The 16,176-nt window shown below is 48.4% G+C and overlaps 1 protein-coding gene across 4 annotated transcripts in view; it reads right to left on the bottom strand.

Moving 5' to 3' along the window:
- Positions 1-15,176, bottom strand: part of rbms3 (RNA binding motif, single stranded interacting protein) — a 172,569-nt gene extending 157,393 nt beyond the window's left edge. For 2 of the 4 annotated variants that reach the window (XM_029167421.3, XM_055512686.1), the window contains exons 1-2: positions 14,937-15,175; positions 13,846-14,022 (exon numbers count right to left, since the gene is read on the bottom strand). In XM_029167421.3, coding sequence (XP_029023254.1) covers positions 13,846-14,016 — 171 coding nt within the window. In that variant the 5' untranslated portion in view covers positions 14,017-14,022; positions 14,937-15,175. Of the gene's footprint in view, positions 1-13,845; positions 14,023-14,554; positions 14,908-14,936 lie in introns of those variants that run through there. The other 2 variants (XM_029167425.3, XM_029167422.3) reach the window with 2 other exon arrangements.
- Positions 15,177-16,176: the final 1,000 nt, after the last annotated feature.

The raw sequence follows: 16,176 nt of genomic DNA, 5'->3' as shown, positions 1-16,176 counted from the left end.
TGTACTTTTTTATAATAAAGTGCAAAAAAAAGGCAATTAAGAGCCAAATGCAGTTTAAATTACTTGGTGATCCAATTAAAACGGAAGCCCTGCAGATAGCGGTCTGCTGCTAATGAGCTAGAATTAACAGCGTTTGCAGAGCCTCCTTCTGACTGTTGCCCATAAAGAAATGCTTTCTTTCCTTCAATCCCTTTTCACATTTTTCTTCCTGTTGGCATGTCCTGTTCTGAATGTCTGTAGAAAATAAATATGTGCATTTGGAGTTATTATCACTCTCTAATTTACCATAATGGAAGTGCTAGCCTGTGCTGGCGGATGAGCCATTTTAATTTAAGCATCGAATGCAGGCCTGCATATTAATGACCTTATTTGCATAAATCATGTCACTCCACTCGGGATTCCAATTAAACCCTTGATTAATTGCTCGGCTGACCCGTTAAATAGAATCCTTTACGTGGTTCAACAGGCCACCAAAGCCTGTTGACACACACACACGCCCCACTATAAACTCACATATGATTTGATCTGAATAAAATTAATCACAAGTGTGGGATGTACTCATTTTCAAACTGAACATCCTGTGGGAAGTGTGAAGAGTGCTGGATGAAAGGCGCAGTGAGCGGCCCAGCCCCACGAGTGAAGGCTGACTTCAGTGGGATGATGTCAGAGTTTGGGGCAACTCTTGGTTTATTTAGGCTCCAGGTCCAAAAACAACCCATAAAACACCCAATGAGAGGGGCTGGTGTTAAATCGCAATCCTTGACTCGTAACACACTGGTCTGAGGTCGCTTCTGATGCAAAGCCGGCGTGTCAATCAAACGCATCACTTCAACAGCCTCGGTTTCTGTACAAACATGATATTCTTAGACGCCACCATCAGCTCCCCGCCGCGTGCGAAATGCCTGTTTACGGTGGCTGCCGTGGAAACCATAAGAACACAGCGCGCTGTGAAGCGCTCGCCGCAGGACGCCGTGACTCACTGTGGAAATGTCGTTTGCAGCTCCGCGGTGCGTCTTCATATGGAACGTAAATAACAATATTTATGCCATAACTGCTATGACAAGCAGAACGCGGCCGCTGCTCAGCCTCGTCCCGTACGAACAGGGGCGGTTTTGGCCGCGTCGGTGCGGAGGCCCGGTTTGAACGGAGAACGGGCACATCCTTCAGTAGCACAGCTCCACAGCTCTGCATGCCTGCTGTCTGCCAATGACTCAGAGGTCAGAGAGCTCGCCTCTGGCAGCCTGACTGACAGAGGAGAGTGTGTGTGTGTGTGTGTGTGTGTGTGTGTGCGTGCGTGCGTGCGTGCGCGTGTGTGCGTGCGCGTGTGTGTGTGTGTGTGTGCGTCCTGTATTCATCCAGCCACTTCAGTCCAGTTATTTATATTTCTCTGAACCATCACAGCTCCTACAGCATCAACATCACAGTCAGCATGTGAGTAACAATGTCGCAGAAGGAAAACTGTAGGAGCCGCAGTCAACGCGGAGCATTAACCAGGTACAGGTATAATGTGCCTGGCTTCATGCTGTACTTACCTGCTGCCCTGGCAAGGACGGCCCGTCATCCACCTCTCCTCTCCGTTACACTGGCTCGGGGCCAAGCTGCCTGGGTGAGCTGCCAGGCTCATTGGATTAATATCTGATGGCCTGTTACGTGGCTGCATCCTTACATCACTGTCCTCGGCTCCTGACTGGAGCCGGACCTGTGGTCGAGACGCGTGCCAAATAACTCTAAAGCACATTAGGGCTCACGCCGAGGCAGCGGGGGAGTTACTGTAGCAGCGGAGCCGCGCTTGATGTCACAGAAGAAGGAGAATACATGCAACTGCATTTATTAGCGCCGTACCTCACGGTGACGTTTCAGTCAATGCAGACTTTGATCAGTGCATGAATTCAGCATGAACTGCTCCCGTTTTCGCCGTCCTGATACACAGAACCTGCACAGCACGAGCCGCGTGTGTGTCTCCTGATGTGCACGACATGCTGTAGTGGAGCTCAGCCATTAGCCACAGGCTGCAGGAGCCTGAATCACGAAGTGAGACACGCTACCGGGTCACAGGCTGCAGAGCCAGAGCCACTGCGTTATTTCAAATATCATTGTAGTATAAAATAAAATAAAAACATCGCTTACTTCTGGCTTTACAGGAAGTAGAGAGGAACCAAGCGGGACTCAATTAACACAATAGTAAAAGTTTGATGAAGGAAGCCTTCACCACAGTTTTACGCCTTTGTTGCATTTTGTAAAAGCAGTCATTTCAGGGTTGATGCTTACAGCCACTTTATTTTGAAATCGTGGCTCATTTTGGCCTCGATGCATCGTCAGTGTCCGCTCTGAATACCTAGAGGTTCTTTAAATAATCAGCCAACTCGCAGAAGCCGACTCGAGCCTGCGCGAACTCTAGGAACGTCATCTTGACAATGGATGCGCTGCCTCAGGGCTCTTTTAAGCTCCTCTCAATTCATTTCCATCTCCATTGCTTTCCGAGTTCAGTTACATTTGGCCGTGCATCACCATGGCAGCGGACACTGGCCCTCGTGTCTGACTCAGACCAGAGCGAGTGAGTCATAGCGAGTCCCGCTCTCCACTGCTCCGGCGCTGAGAATAGGCTCACTTCTCCCCTTAAGATTTCTCCGGGGAGGACGTGTGTGATCATCGCTCAAAACGCTGCTTTCATCCTGCTACAAACACGTCCCGAAATAGGAGAGCGCCTCGGAACGCTGGGATCCAGCTAAGTGGGTGAAGACGGTTTCTCTTTGAGTCGCACGTGCACACGAGAACAGGGGAGTCGGACACGGGGCAAAACAAATAAATAGCATTTGGCATTTTGTGAACACTTTGCTCCAAACGCTCACAAATGGCTGGTCTGAACAGGAACAGGAACAAGGCCGAGCCGAGCTTCCTGGTTTGTATGCGGCGCGTGTGCGAGTCACACGGGCCTCGGTGACACAGCCTCGGGCCGCACGCGCCTGCTAAATGAGAAGCTTCCTTTTATTGCGATGAGAGGGGAAGACGGAGGAGACGCGGGCAGGGAGCACTCTCTCCCCGCCTGAAATTTGTAAATGAGATTTGCTAACCCTGGGCGCGACATTCATTCCGGGCGCCGCGTCGAGGGAAAACTCTCATTTCTGTCTCTCTTTTTCGCTCCGTGGAGGAAATCTATACGCTCCGGCTGAGACAGATAATGTGGAGCGGCCTCTGCACCGGCCTGTCGCTCATCGGGACCTGCGGGTCATTTCCCATTTCCATACCTGCCCAATATTGCCTGGAAATCTTTGCTCTTTCTGTCGGATATTAGATGATTGGAAGGCTGCAATTTATTGCATTGATAAAATGTAGACATCAACTCTGCTTTAATCAGATCACTTGTTTTAAACACCTTCCAGCTCACAGGTGCACTGTGTGATTCTCCAAAGGGAATCCAGGTGATGTTAAACAAAGAAAAGGTTGACACACTGATTCCAGTCCGCGCTAATATGAGTTAAGCTCGTGATCTTAGAATCACATTCTTTTAGCCTTTTAAGTCATTTTTCATTTTTACAACTGAAATAGTTCTTGTGAGACAGAAAAACTGAGGCGCGCAATCACAACGGGACGGAAAATGAATCAGGTTTTTATATGAATTTTATGGAGCCATTAATTATTTGAGCCATTTGTCAGAAAGAGACAACATTAGGTAAAAACTGATGCTATAATTTTTCTTGCATGAAGAATTGTTCGGTGTTTCAGAATCCTTTGATGTTCCACGAAGAATTTCTGGACTTATGAAAATGACTTTTCAACAGTGACCTTCAGGAGCTTCCTGATGCAACAGCGCCACACGATCCACGTGCACATATGCAGTACACACCTATACACATATCCACACATACACATATGCACTGAAGCAGCCACGGAGCACAGATGTGTGAGCGAGCGTTATCTGTTCCATAAATAGGCCCATTCAGAGCAGAGGAAGAGGATCTGCTCTAGCACTCCTGGCTCAAACGTCTGCTCTCAATCCACCCAGCACCCTTCCGATGGGATTTACTAACCCTGGGCCAATGTTCCAGTGACCCAGTCTCCCAGCGTTCTTCTGCAGGGCTTGTTAAAGTCTCCTTCGACAGGGATTAACGCCATTACAAGCATTGCTTACATGGGGGCGGCTGCGAATGTGAAGCGACGCGGGGACTTTCTGCGAGTTCAGCGACAACTCAGAACAACGGACGCAAACGCATGACGTGGAATCTGCAGGGGAATAACGGAGGCAATAGGAGGAGGAGAGGGTGATCGGGATTAGAAGGCAATCTGGATTAGTCAGATGATCTGGGGCTCAGGCTGCAGCAGCCGGGTGACACGCGCCCAAAACTGCCGAGTCAGGCCGCGAGGGGGGGGGGGGGGGGGGGGGGTCGCTGCCGTAGCCTCCGAGCTCTTTGATTTAATATCTATAAAGTTAATAAAGCGCTGGCACGACGTCAAATATGTGTTTCATTCTCTTCGATACCACTGGCTCGTATAACAAGCGGCGTAATAATACTTGAGAAATAACTTAATTACCGCTCACTCGCAGCGCTCTAATTATAGCCTTTACAAAAGAGCAGCAGTAATGCACTTTTAAGTGTAATGGGAGTTTACCTAATTAGGCCTATCGCACACACACGCACAAAGGCACACACCATCACGCACACCCACACCCACACACACACGCACACACACACAAAGGCACACACACACACACACACACACACACACTTTAACACTGGTGCGAAATCTGTCATTCAGTAATAAGTGCTGCCGATGAAACCCTCTATTACTGCTTCACTTGGACTCCATCGTGGGCGCAGGCGACCGACCTGTGCTCCATGACACATGGGTGTAACGGCGTCTCCGTGACGCATCCGCCGTCCTGCCGTTTTACATCCGCCGGTCCAGTCTTTCACCCTCATCCTCCCCGCTAATGACTGTCTTATATCTTAATGAGCGGGCAGGCGCGGTCCACCTGCAGGAGCTAATAGGGCTGCTAACACAGTCCAACAAGGTGCGGACATATATATTACAGCCCCCAGGAAACATAATAGGGGTGTTTGCTTATTATCACAGGGCTGGTGGGGCGTCCTAATGACTCCCCATGAGCCGCGCATCCACCCAGCCAGACAGATGTGCCCCAGTCCCAGCCGCCTGCTGTGACAGAGGGTTTTAGGAGGTATGGATAACCTTTATTTCACATTAATAATAGCTCTGCGTGGAACCGAGCCCCGAGGTGGAAATGAGGTGATTTAAATTTATATCCTCTTGAGTTTGGGTTATTTGCTTTCTCATTTTGTCCCAGATGAATAAAGCGCCCTGGTGCTGCCTCATCTCCAAGCTGGATACATAAAAGACGCAGCCAAAAATATCACTGGCTTCCTTTAGCCAGCTGCAAAATTCCCTTCAAACGCTTTCACCTTATTTCATGGACATAGCATGTTTATGACTCCTACAATCAATGCCAACGTTGTCTGTGGCGCCCGGAGGAGAAGAGGCTGACCCTGTCTGATTCCCTTTTAGCTCTGCTTCTGCCTCCGCTGAGCACGTTCATGAATGGGAGGACTGTGAGGACATTAGTCCTTTTCTTCACGCCTCTAACGCCTGCTAAACTCTGTGCGCATTATGTCCTCGTCCCTCTGTTGAATGAAAGAGGTGACTGTGAACACACATGGTTTCCCACAACAAGAGCGGGACGCTGGAAAAGGCATGCAGGGATTATTACCAGGCAGCTGCAGCGGCTCAGTTTCCGCGTGATGATACAGGATGACGCTCGACTGCACGGAGCTGTTGTTTACCAGTCTAGGCAATAAAAATGAAATAAGGAAAGGACGGAGGGGCTGCAGGGGAACGAGGGCGGAAGCCAGTGATCGACCCCCGAGGTGACGGACGCGCGACGGAGCCAAACTGGAGCCACGTCCAGAGAACCCGAGACTCAGACAACGAACTGCTGCTGGAGCAGGAAAATATTTTTGGGATGACCTTTTAATTTCAAGCTGGCAGCAGAAGCCGAAAATAAATCAAACGTGCAACCTTTCAATATGAGAACTATCGCCGTCTGTGTCTGCAACTGTACTTATTCAATTTCTAAATGTAACACTCCTCATTTTACAGTCACATTGAAGCTAACATCTGCATTGCCAGTGCAGCTGTTCTACATCCTATTCATTTGAATTTGTAACTAACTTAAACATTGTCACTGTAGTTTTATGGCTTTCAGTGACCCTTCCACCACCACCAACACGTCTTTTACTGTTTTCTATCATTACACTCTGTTAAACTGTGCATATACAACGGCTGATATGAAACACAACAGATATTATTGGGTAGATTTAATAAATGACTAGTTTTATACCCTGTGGTTTCTATTTTAGTTTTTCATTTGTTTGGGATTATGTGAAGCAGTTTTAATAAAGCTGAAGCTAAAAAAAAAGCTAAATAAAAACAAATAAAACCTCATATTGCTTCCGCAAGATGTTGACAAGATGAGGAGCAAAAGCCAAGTCTCATCTAAACACTGGAAAATATTGATGCTAAGTGCTTGATTATAATGAATCAGATGACATTTCCAAGTGGAAACAGACTGTCCAAATGGAAATATCTGAGTGCATGTGTCATGACTAAATAGTGTAGCATCTGTCACAGCACGAAGCAGCAGAGCTAAGGTCAACCTCTCATCATGTAGACGTTCCCACTAACACAGTTACTCTGTCAGGTCAGCGCAGAGCGTTGGGATACGTCCTTATGATTTCAGCTAATATTCTAGGGAGCTGCAGGAAAACACAAATCAGTCCCATGTGCAAGAAATATGTCAGTTAGCTTTGATTTGAAATCTACCCACAGAGTTGGTTTAAAATGTTATTAAAGGCAAATCTAATCTTATCTAATCTAATCTTAATCAGAATCAGTTCAACATATTGGGCTGATTACATTTGTTCCATATGCAAAAATGTCGGAAACGTGCACATTAAAAAGCCTGAAACGTGAGAAACAATGAAGAACGGTGTGATCAGGAGATCAGAGTGTTCTTTCTTGATGAGGGTTTGTAACAGTGTGTGCTTTTATTTATAGGAATTAGATGATTCACAGGAAAGGGCAGCGCAAGGAGAACGAGAAACATTAGGAAAATAAGAGAAGCATCACAAGGAGGGAAACTGGAAGTAAATGAAGGTATGACAGCCCAATAGGGACTAAACACGGTATTAGACTCAGCGTAATCTGCTAACATTCCCTTTGAGGCGGTTATTGTTAAGCTGCGCTATGTTTCTGCAATTCCAACACAAACAAGCGACTATGAAACAATGTCAATAACAGTTTTACGACTTTGAGATGTGCAGTCAAACGCCAGAAACGAGAGCATTAAACATATTTTCTGGCACTAAACCCGACTCTTGAGAATTCCAGACTGTGGAAAGCAGGGCTGACTCCTGCTAATCTAGCACATTTGGCAATTCAGCACAAGTCTTCCTTGACCTTTCCTTCGCTGCCAAGTCATCACAAACCGAGCGAGAGAGCGAGCGAGCGAGAGAGAGAGAACAGTTCCCAGCCTTGACACCGAGTCAGACACAGGCCCCTCACAGCACACATGCCTCCGGGCTCCAATGTGGCAGATGCACGACAAACATCCACAGGGTGCACGATTCATTAAAAACTCAAAATGCAAGGGGCAGATTTTTCTTTTAATCACAGTGAAGGATTTTCCAGATGGCCTCCTAAACAGGGTGTTTTCATGCTAATGGTCACATGCCAATTTGCTGCACATCCAACACATACTTGATTATAAACCAGCTCAGCACATAACAACAAAGGCAGTGTTTTCATAGTGTTTGCATGGGGGGAGGGGGGGTAAAATTAATTAATTTTATAAATACAGAAAAATTGCTGCGTCCTCATGCAGTATAGAACAGTATAGAGGTAGCATAAAAGCAGATGATTGAAATATGTGTGAGAAAGGGTGCTTTTGTTGTGATTCAGCGGGATCTGGACAGCTGCACCCAGGAGACGAGCCCTGCAGCTGTGATGCGGTGGGACGTGTGTGAGGCAGATGCTCCCTGATGGACGCGGAGGTGAAGTCTGCGACTTCAGAGGACGAGGGACTCACAACAGTCGGTCACAGACATCAAATGAAGCTTAGACGTACAAAACCAGTCCAATCAGAACCCGATGACATTGCGCATGTTCGGATGTATCTATTCTCCATCTGGGTCAACTCTGCTCCACAACCATCCAGTTAAGCAGCTGTCTGAGAAAAACAATATCAAAGAACTCACCCTTTGAGCTGAAAATAATTAGACACCGGCACATCCCTGTGTTCATGTATGAAAACACGAGGATATTTCTTGTTAATAATAACAGATATTGGTCACTATCCTGTAAATACAAACCATATAAAAGCAGCAGCCATAATGAAATGACACATGTAAAGGAACGTGTGCCTCAGAGGTCAGAGGTGGCCTTGAACACTGCTCATGTCATTTCTGAGCACCGTGTGGAGGCTGGAGGTCAACCAGGTCGCATGGTAAACTCATGCAGGACTGAAGTCACGACTGGTGATTCTGCTGAGTCCCGTTAGGTCATCGGTGTCACGGCGGGATTAGGAGCCGCTGATCCCATCAGAGCAGCGTCTCTCCAGCACCAGATCTCACCAGATCCCCGTGGCGGACTCTCAGTGGGCCGAGCAACTGAGGTGAGCCGACAGCAGCGGTGGTTCTGGGGCGGCCGTCCACCGGCCCTGCTTCGGACGCGGCCACAGACGGAGACGGCCGCGTCCGTGACACCCGGCGTCACGGCGCCGAGGAGCTCACTTTGAGAGCATCCAGAAGCAGGCGAGGGATGAATGCGTTGTGACAGCGGCTAACGAGGCCCCTGTGATGGTGGAGGGTGTGTCTGTAGGCACACGCGAGTCCGGCTCTACGTTTGCTTTGAACCGAGACGTAAGATGAGCTGATTAGAGACAAACAGCCGCTAAAGGAGGTTGCGTCTCTGTGCACGTCTGACACGCTTGATCATCCTGCTTTTACTTTTTAGAATAGATTAAAGAGACACCAGACTAAAATAGCTTTGTTCAAGTCATACTTACTCATTCTCACTCTTTTCACTATTCTTACTAATTTTTATTAGTCTATTTTTCCTTTGAGATCGACACGAGCTAAAGATGCACAAGAAATCCAGGTACTGAGGGATTCAAAAGCTCTTTTACATTCTCACTAATCATTATCTGTCCCTAATATGAGATCATGGGATGAGCTTTAACCTTGGTCACCCAACCAGGAGATAACCCAATTACCTCCTCAAGTGATGTATGCGCCTCGCTTGATATAAATACAGCGGCGTGTGAGAGAGAGGCACATGTCCTGATAAAAGAGGATCTGCCGTCAAACCGCGCGGCCGGCGTTCTTTTATTAGCAGCCGCCAGTCATGTGTCACGGGCAGCGCCTCCGTGAGCTCGCGGCCGCCCGGTAGCTGAGCGGCGCTGATGCGAACGCTGTGGCACTTCGACTCGTGCCGCTGCTATTTCGGTCGGTGTTTCTGCATTGCCTCATTGCAGCTCGCGCAATTAACACTCCGCAGACGTTTCGTCATGGTGCCTGCTGAAATGTGAAGGCACGAATAAGTCCCTTAGTCATGAGACAGAAGCAGCACAGGCAGGGCCCCACTAAGCCCGGACCAAGCGTGCTTTTATCCTCATTCTCTTTCTGTTTGGTGAATTAGAGTATGAACATCTGGAGTTGAGCAGCACATGATAAGTATAGAGGCCTTCTTAGGTAAAGCATAGGTCATGTTAATAGCTGGCAGTCATGGAAGTGCGACAGTGAGCCGTCATAAATATCATTACCAGCTGTGACTTTCCTGAAGTGACATTTCTAAATGTTGATGAAACAGGACGTTCAATTGCAATAATGATTAACAGGCCGCCTCAGCCTCCGTATTAATTACTGCTGAGCACTTTGGCGCTTTGGTTACACTCAAATTCCAGCCTGCATAATTCACAATGCGAGGGAGGAGAAGGCGTCCTCACGAAAGGAGCCGCGTTGGCCTGTCGCTGTCGGGGAAAAAACATTAGTGTTGCATTAGTAAGATTCACTGAGGGACGCTCGCATTGACCTGTGCCAGCCAGGTACGAGGAGCCAGCAGGCACAGCACCAGCACCCTGGGAAAACCAAAATGAAATGAAGCTAGAACTGATGTTATTAGTTCCACCTGTTTGGCAGGACAATCTGTCTGCCCTGACAAAGTGGCTGAAAACCGGATTCAACCTTCCTGCCACGACCATTAAAGCGCTTTTTCCCCACTAAATATTCCGCACAAACTAAATTAACTGCTTAAAAGCATCACAATGCACGTATGATACAGTAGATCTGACAGAGCTCCTAATAATGCTGCTTACAGCGTCGCTCTAATGAGATTATCACATAAGCTCCTCACATACAGTCCTCCTGCAGCAGCCATCGCACTTCACTGCAGAACATCTCACCTTCCAGCACAGCAACCATCTCCTGAGGCTTTTTACCTGAACTAGTCTAATGAGAGCAGGGCGTGTTTGTGCAGTCAGAGAACTGAGGCGTCGCAGGATGTACTGTATATATAAAACTATTAGGGATAGAACTTAGAACTTATTTTACTTTCCACACACAGTTGAGCAGAAAGTCCATTAATCTCTCAACAAAATGGAGCAGTAAGAACTTTTTAAAGGTCCCAGTTGGTTTTAAACCACAATGCTACACACACACACACACACACACACACACACACACACACACACACACACACACACACACACACGGGAAATGGTGGTTATAGCAGTTGTAGTAGGTTGCAGAACAAATCAACAACTCTTGACGAGGTTTGTTCAATTCATCCTCGTGCTGAGGGCATAAGTGTAATTTGCAGTTTAACCTGCATTGGCACAATCTCCCACTTTCATCACGATGCACGGTGAGCAACCTGTGCTTCAGAAAACCTGCACAGGCTCGGAGCTGCCCACCCCCGCCGCCCATTCATATCCGGAGGAGGGGGTGGGGGGATCGATGGCATGCCGGGACGCTATTAGAGCTGAGGCAGCGAGGCAGCCTGGCTGCCGCGACTTCAAAAGCAAAGTGTGGGAGGAGAAATAACACAAGGTAATTATCTGGGCCCCACTAGCTACCACCAAGGTAATCTGTAGAGAGGAGGAGGGGGGGGGGTTCAGGTTGTCTGTCCGCATTTACCTCAGCTCACTGCACTCGCTTCACTCCAGAAACGATGACGGAGAACACAAAAAAAAACTTTTCTCGGAGCAGAGCTCAGATTGTGCCCAAAAAAATTGTTCACAATCATTAATAATATGGGTGAGAATGCGTTTAAAGCCAATCCCAACCTGTCACGCGGATGCTGAAGCCAAATTGCCAAGCAAGGTGAGGAGCCATCTGCTTTCAACTTTCAGTAACTAAAATTCCGTGATGAGGGAGTCGCCATTGGTCAAATGCTCCAGGAGCATCTGGGCCCCGAGTCATCAGAAAGTCAACAAAACCCCACTCATCTGACCACAGCGTACACAGGTTTGTATCAGTTAACCGGATTAACATTCATTATAAACCTGACTAGCATCTGCACTGATTTGATTTCCATCACTGTTCATTTGGATGCGCGCACAAAAGCTTCAGTCAGAGCAATTTAATATAATTTCCCTCCTCTGTTCCTGAATGTTTCTCATTCAAAGTAATCAAATATAACAGCAATAATCACCGGTGCGACGATTTCACTCCACGCCTAAAAGCTCGCTCCCCGGTGACTCGTTTCTAATAAAACCTAATTCACCACAGCGAGGAGGAGATCCGTCTGTTTTACATAAATATGAGGGAAGGAATAAGTTCCGAGTAGAAATAATGTGCACAAACACAGACATACAACAGTACACAGAGGGAAAAAACTCTTAAAATAGAGAACAATTAAAAAAACTGCCGGATCAGCAAGTCGCAGCCATAGGGTTTGTGCTTACGGACTTATTTCTGCTTCCAGTGCAGCTAATGAGTTAAAGGTCAGAAGCTGTTATGACACCAATTAGTGCAATATTTCAAATCAGCAGCGCGGCTCATCAGCAGTGGCCGTCAGCTGATGCTTTGAGACTTCAGCAAAGCTAATTGCAGAATAATGAGCGCCAGCGAACGCGACGCTGGCAGAGAACGCCGGCAAAACAGCCCCTCGGGGCGGTCGGCGGCTCGCGTGGCGCCCGGCGGGAGCAGCGCGGGGGTCCGGGTCCAGCAGCAGGGGTCACCCTGGGGTCAGCGTGCAGGAGCCGCTTCAAGGCCTTTAAAACAAGACTTACGATAAAATGCCAGATTCCTGAAGGCACCTTTTTGAGTCCAGGTGAGGTCCAGACCGCAGACACTCAGTCGCTGCTCTTTATATTAATTATAATAATAAATTCCCAAAAACGTGAAGATATATTTTCCCCCGCACTACGAAACCACCAGCTTCTTGTGCTGCAGCCAGAGTCATATATTAAACACAGGAGGCTCAATTGTGACCAATTATGGACAACTGAGCATAATTGGGTCAATTATCTGAGCTGTTTCTTTCCAACGCGTAACAGGGTGAATATGAGTCTACACCGTTCACCCGGCCCACTTCCATCAACTTTTCCGGCTCCGCTCCACCGCCGGCCTGCCCTCGCATGACGCGAGCCCCACAGCGCAACCACAGGCTAGCTGGGCTGGGAGACATCATCAGAACCATCCACGGCGTGGGCTCCTTCATCAGCACATTCACGGAGCGAAGGGAATTTAGAACCCTGACTGGAGCGAGACGCCCAATCCTCTCTCACCGGCCTGACTTAAAGCTAACGCCGAGCGCACTGTGGACGACCTTTGACCTCCGCCACGCTGGGCTCGCGCCCCCCCCGGCAGGACTGCGTCATCTCCTTCTCCCTGATGCGTTGCTAATAAACAACAGAGCGGGTCACGAGCGGCCGCCTTTTAACAAGGACAAAAACACCGGAGCTCCTCCGCCGGTGACACCTTGATGAATAAAGTGTCCGAGCTAATCGATGACACCACAGCAGCAGGAGCCCGCCTCAACTGCCTGGTCAACACACTCCCAGGGCCAGCGTTTAGTAAATGGCAGCAGGTGTTGACTCAACTGTTAATTAGCAACACCATCTACACACACAGAACTAGTGACAGGGCCGAGAACCTCTGATACACCATTAAAAAGTTTACCTGCTTTGTTGAACTAATTTAATGTGAAATGAGATTTTAAAGGGTTTTCCCTAAATAATTCCCTTTAGTGACCCAGAGTCTATAAACATTCAGATGAATGTTGATTGCGGTTTGCTGAAAGGACTCAGACGTGATACAGAGACGGTGACAGGCATCTTCTGCAGAGCTGTCCAGTCCAGTTATCCGCTGATTGTTCTGTATATCTGTTGTGTTTATTCTGCCTCCATCTCCTTTCTTCTGCGAGGCCCGAAGAGCCGCCGAGGCTGATTGATGGAGAGAGGTTCCGGCTCCTGCCAGAGAAGCATGATTGACGTTCGGCGAGATGGAGGCGCGCCAGCGGAGATTGCGCCGTCGCACTCGGACGTGCCGAGGGCCCCGAGGCGGCGGAGGCCTGATACGTGTGAGAATGGGCACTGGAACCGCACGAGACACTTACGTCTGCAATCCTAAAAGTACATACTGTATCCTGGCTGTGGTTTGTAGCTGAATGGTTCCCATGGCAACGACACAACACATTGCTTGCCTTGAAACCACTGAAAAGCATCAACAGTTTAACTTTACCATGCAACAACACTGACAGAGGTTTGATGCTAATAGGCGAAATAGAGACCACAAAACGAGGGCCAGGAAGCGGCTGCAGACGTGAACTCACCTTTTTATCGTCCTTCCCGCTCGTTGGCTGCGCGTCCCTGCTGTCGGCGAACGTCCCGCCTCCGCCGGCGTCCGCCTGTCCGTCGCCGGCCGCGCTCTGCTGATTGGGCCCCGGGCGAGGAGCGCTCGGGGGGCGGGGCTCGGGCGGCTGCAGGCCACTCTGGACCTCCATCTTCCTCTGTGGAAAAGGAAGACGAATGGAACAGCGAGGCTTAAACAGAGGCAATGACAAGAGCAACTGTAGCGTCTGCAGGAGATCAATACACACGTGCTCTTATATTATCTGCAGCATGCACTCATAAAAACGCTTATGCACAGTCTATAAGGCAGAAGGATGTGCTGTAATTGCCATTATCATCAGATCTTTTATAATAAACCTAACTGGACAGATTTAAAACGCTCCCTGCGTCACTGTGGGACAGCAGTAATCCCTGCTCTTAATAATGACAGGTCATCTTCACATGGCAGCAAAAGAAAAGTGATGTAATTACTGCAGTAATTAATTAAAGCATCTACATGAGCAAAGTCTAGTCCGCCAGTACAAAAGAAGTCTTCACAACTCAAAGTTGAATATACAATTTAATATGTTTCCCTTGATTATTAGTAAGATTGTAAAAGTGCAAAAACAATAAAGTTGAGACAAACAGAGTTAAAGAGAAAAGAGTCAACGGTCAGGTGATGAGGGCTTTAAAGTTATGACGTCACATTACTTTATCTCCCACGTGCCTTCTCTGGTCTGAACGAAACAGTTAATTATGACGTGGCGTGACGTGGGAGGAATGGACGTGACGCGTCGACTCAGCTGCACCGGGACTAACTAGCTCTCAGCAGGTGAAGTCCGGGGTCCGCGCTCTTTCACTTTCATTCTGGGACGGAGACTAAAACAAACACTCAAAGTTGTTTCCTTCCTGAGTTGCTCACGCGCACCCGCCCGCGTCTCCGCCACTTGTCGCCAACAGCCGCCGCCAGGTCGGACCTCTATTCCGTCCGCGAGCGGATGGAAACATCCCGCCGAGGGGCCGTTTCTAGCGCCGCGCGCGCGCGCGTCCGGGTTTGGCGCTAACGAACGCGTCGCGAACAGCGTAGGAATACCTCGGTCACTGCTCGGCTCCTCGCGCTGTCAGAGGCATAACAGGAGGAAGATGCGCCGGTGCCACTCGCTTTACATCTCTGCTGTCGCCGCGGAGCTGGAAGCCACAACAGGCGCCCGGCGCATCTGGCGGTGCCGGAAAGTTGTTCCGTCCGAAGCCGGCGGAGCAGCCGCGAGACACCTGGGTCACCTCTGAGGAGGCAGCGCGCGGTGCCAGAGCCGCCGCCGCCGCCGCTGCTGTCACGGCGGGCGGGCGGGTTTCCACTCACCCCCTCCCCTCCGCTCCCCTCCCCTCCCCGCCCCGGCGCTGTCACCAAACGCACCTCCCGTCCGCCCACCTCCCGGTGGCACCGAGTCAAAGGCGGTGCCTTCAGGTGCCCCTCGGGAGTCCCGACGTTCCGGTTCGAGGCCTTCAGCTGGATAAAAAAAGGCTGGATGAAACCCAGGCTAATCCTGGAGGTCACCACAGCCATTACATCTGCTGTACGTCACAGTGAAAGAAATATAAATAAAGTTTTACTCATGCATAAGAAAAACATTCAATCGTGTCTTTGCAGGGTGTCCATCTGTTTTCTTGATATTTTAATACGATGTGCAATTCATCATATAACCCAGTTTAACTCTTCACACAGTCTAAAATATTTAATTGGCTGTAATAAAATAATTGAAGAGCAACAAACAAAGAAAGAAATGGCCCATGATCAAACTTTCCTACGGTTCAGATGAGCGGAAACGCTACACGACCTAGTTGTTCTGCGACCTACTGAGGTGGAGGTGAGGTGAAGTCAGGTCAATGAGAGCTGCAGGGGAAAATAAATGCATTATATAACAGAGCAGCGTTAATTATTTAACGTCATTATTTTTAACAACTTTCTAATAATCATTTTAACAATTACCCTCATCATATGTGGATAGTCTGTGTCTTTTTTTAATATGTATATTCAAATTTAGGGTACATATAAATATACATACATTGATTCCTGATCAGCAGCAATAACCCATTTTCATAATTCAGACATATTAATTGCATCTGTATTTTTCTCTCTTCTTCCAGTAAGACCTCAAACTTATCTTGACTTCCTTGGGACTGGTTTGTCCATCAGGCCCTAATTTGCTGACACTGACGGGGCTGTAATCGGTATAGCTCAGCACTGGCCACAAGGTGGCAGTGTAAACCCAGTAAACATTAACAATAAGACGGCAGGAAGTTGTTACACTCCTGCTTTCCCCACGTAAAAACAT

This window comes from Betta splendens, chromosome 11, assembly GCF_900634795.4.
Source record: "Betta splendens chromosome 11, fBetSpl5.4, whole genome shotgun sequence".
In the NCBI taxonomy this organism is placed as follows: Eukaryota; Metazoa; Chordata; class Actinopteri; order Anabantiformes; family Osphronemidae; genus Betta; species Betta splendens.
Note: the sequence above shows the minus strand (reverse complement) of the source record. Positions and strands in the feature narration are given on the sequence as shown.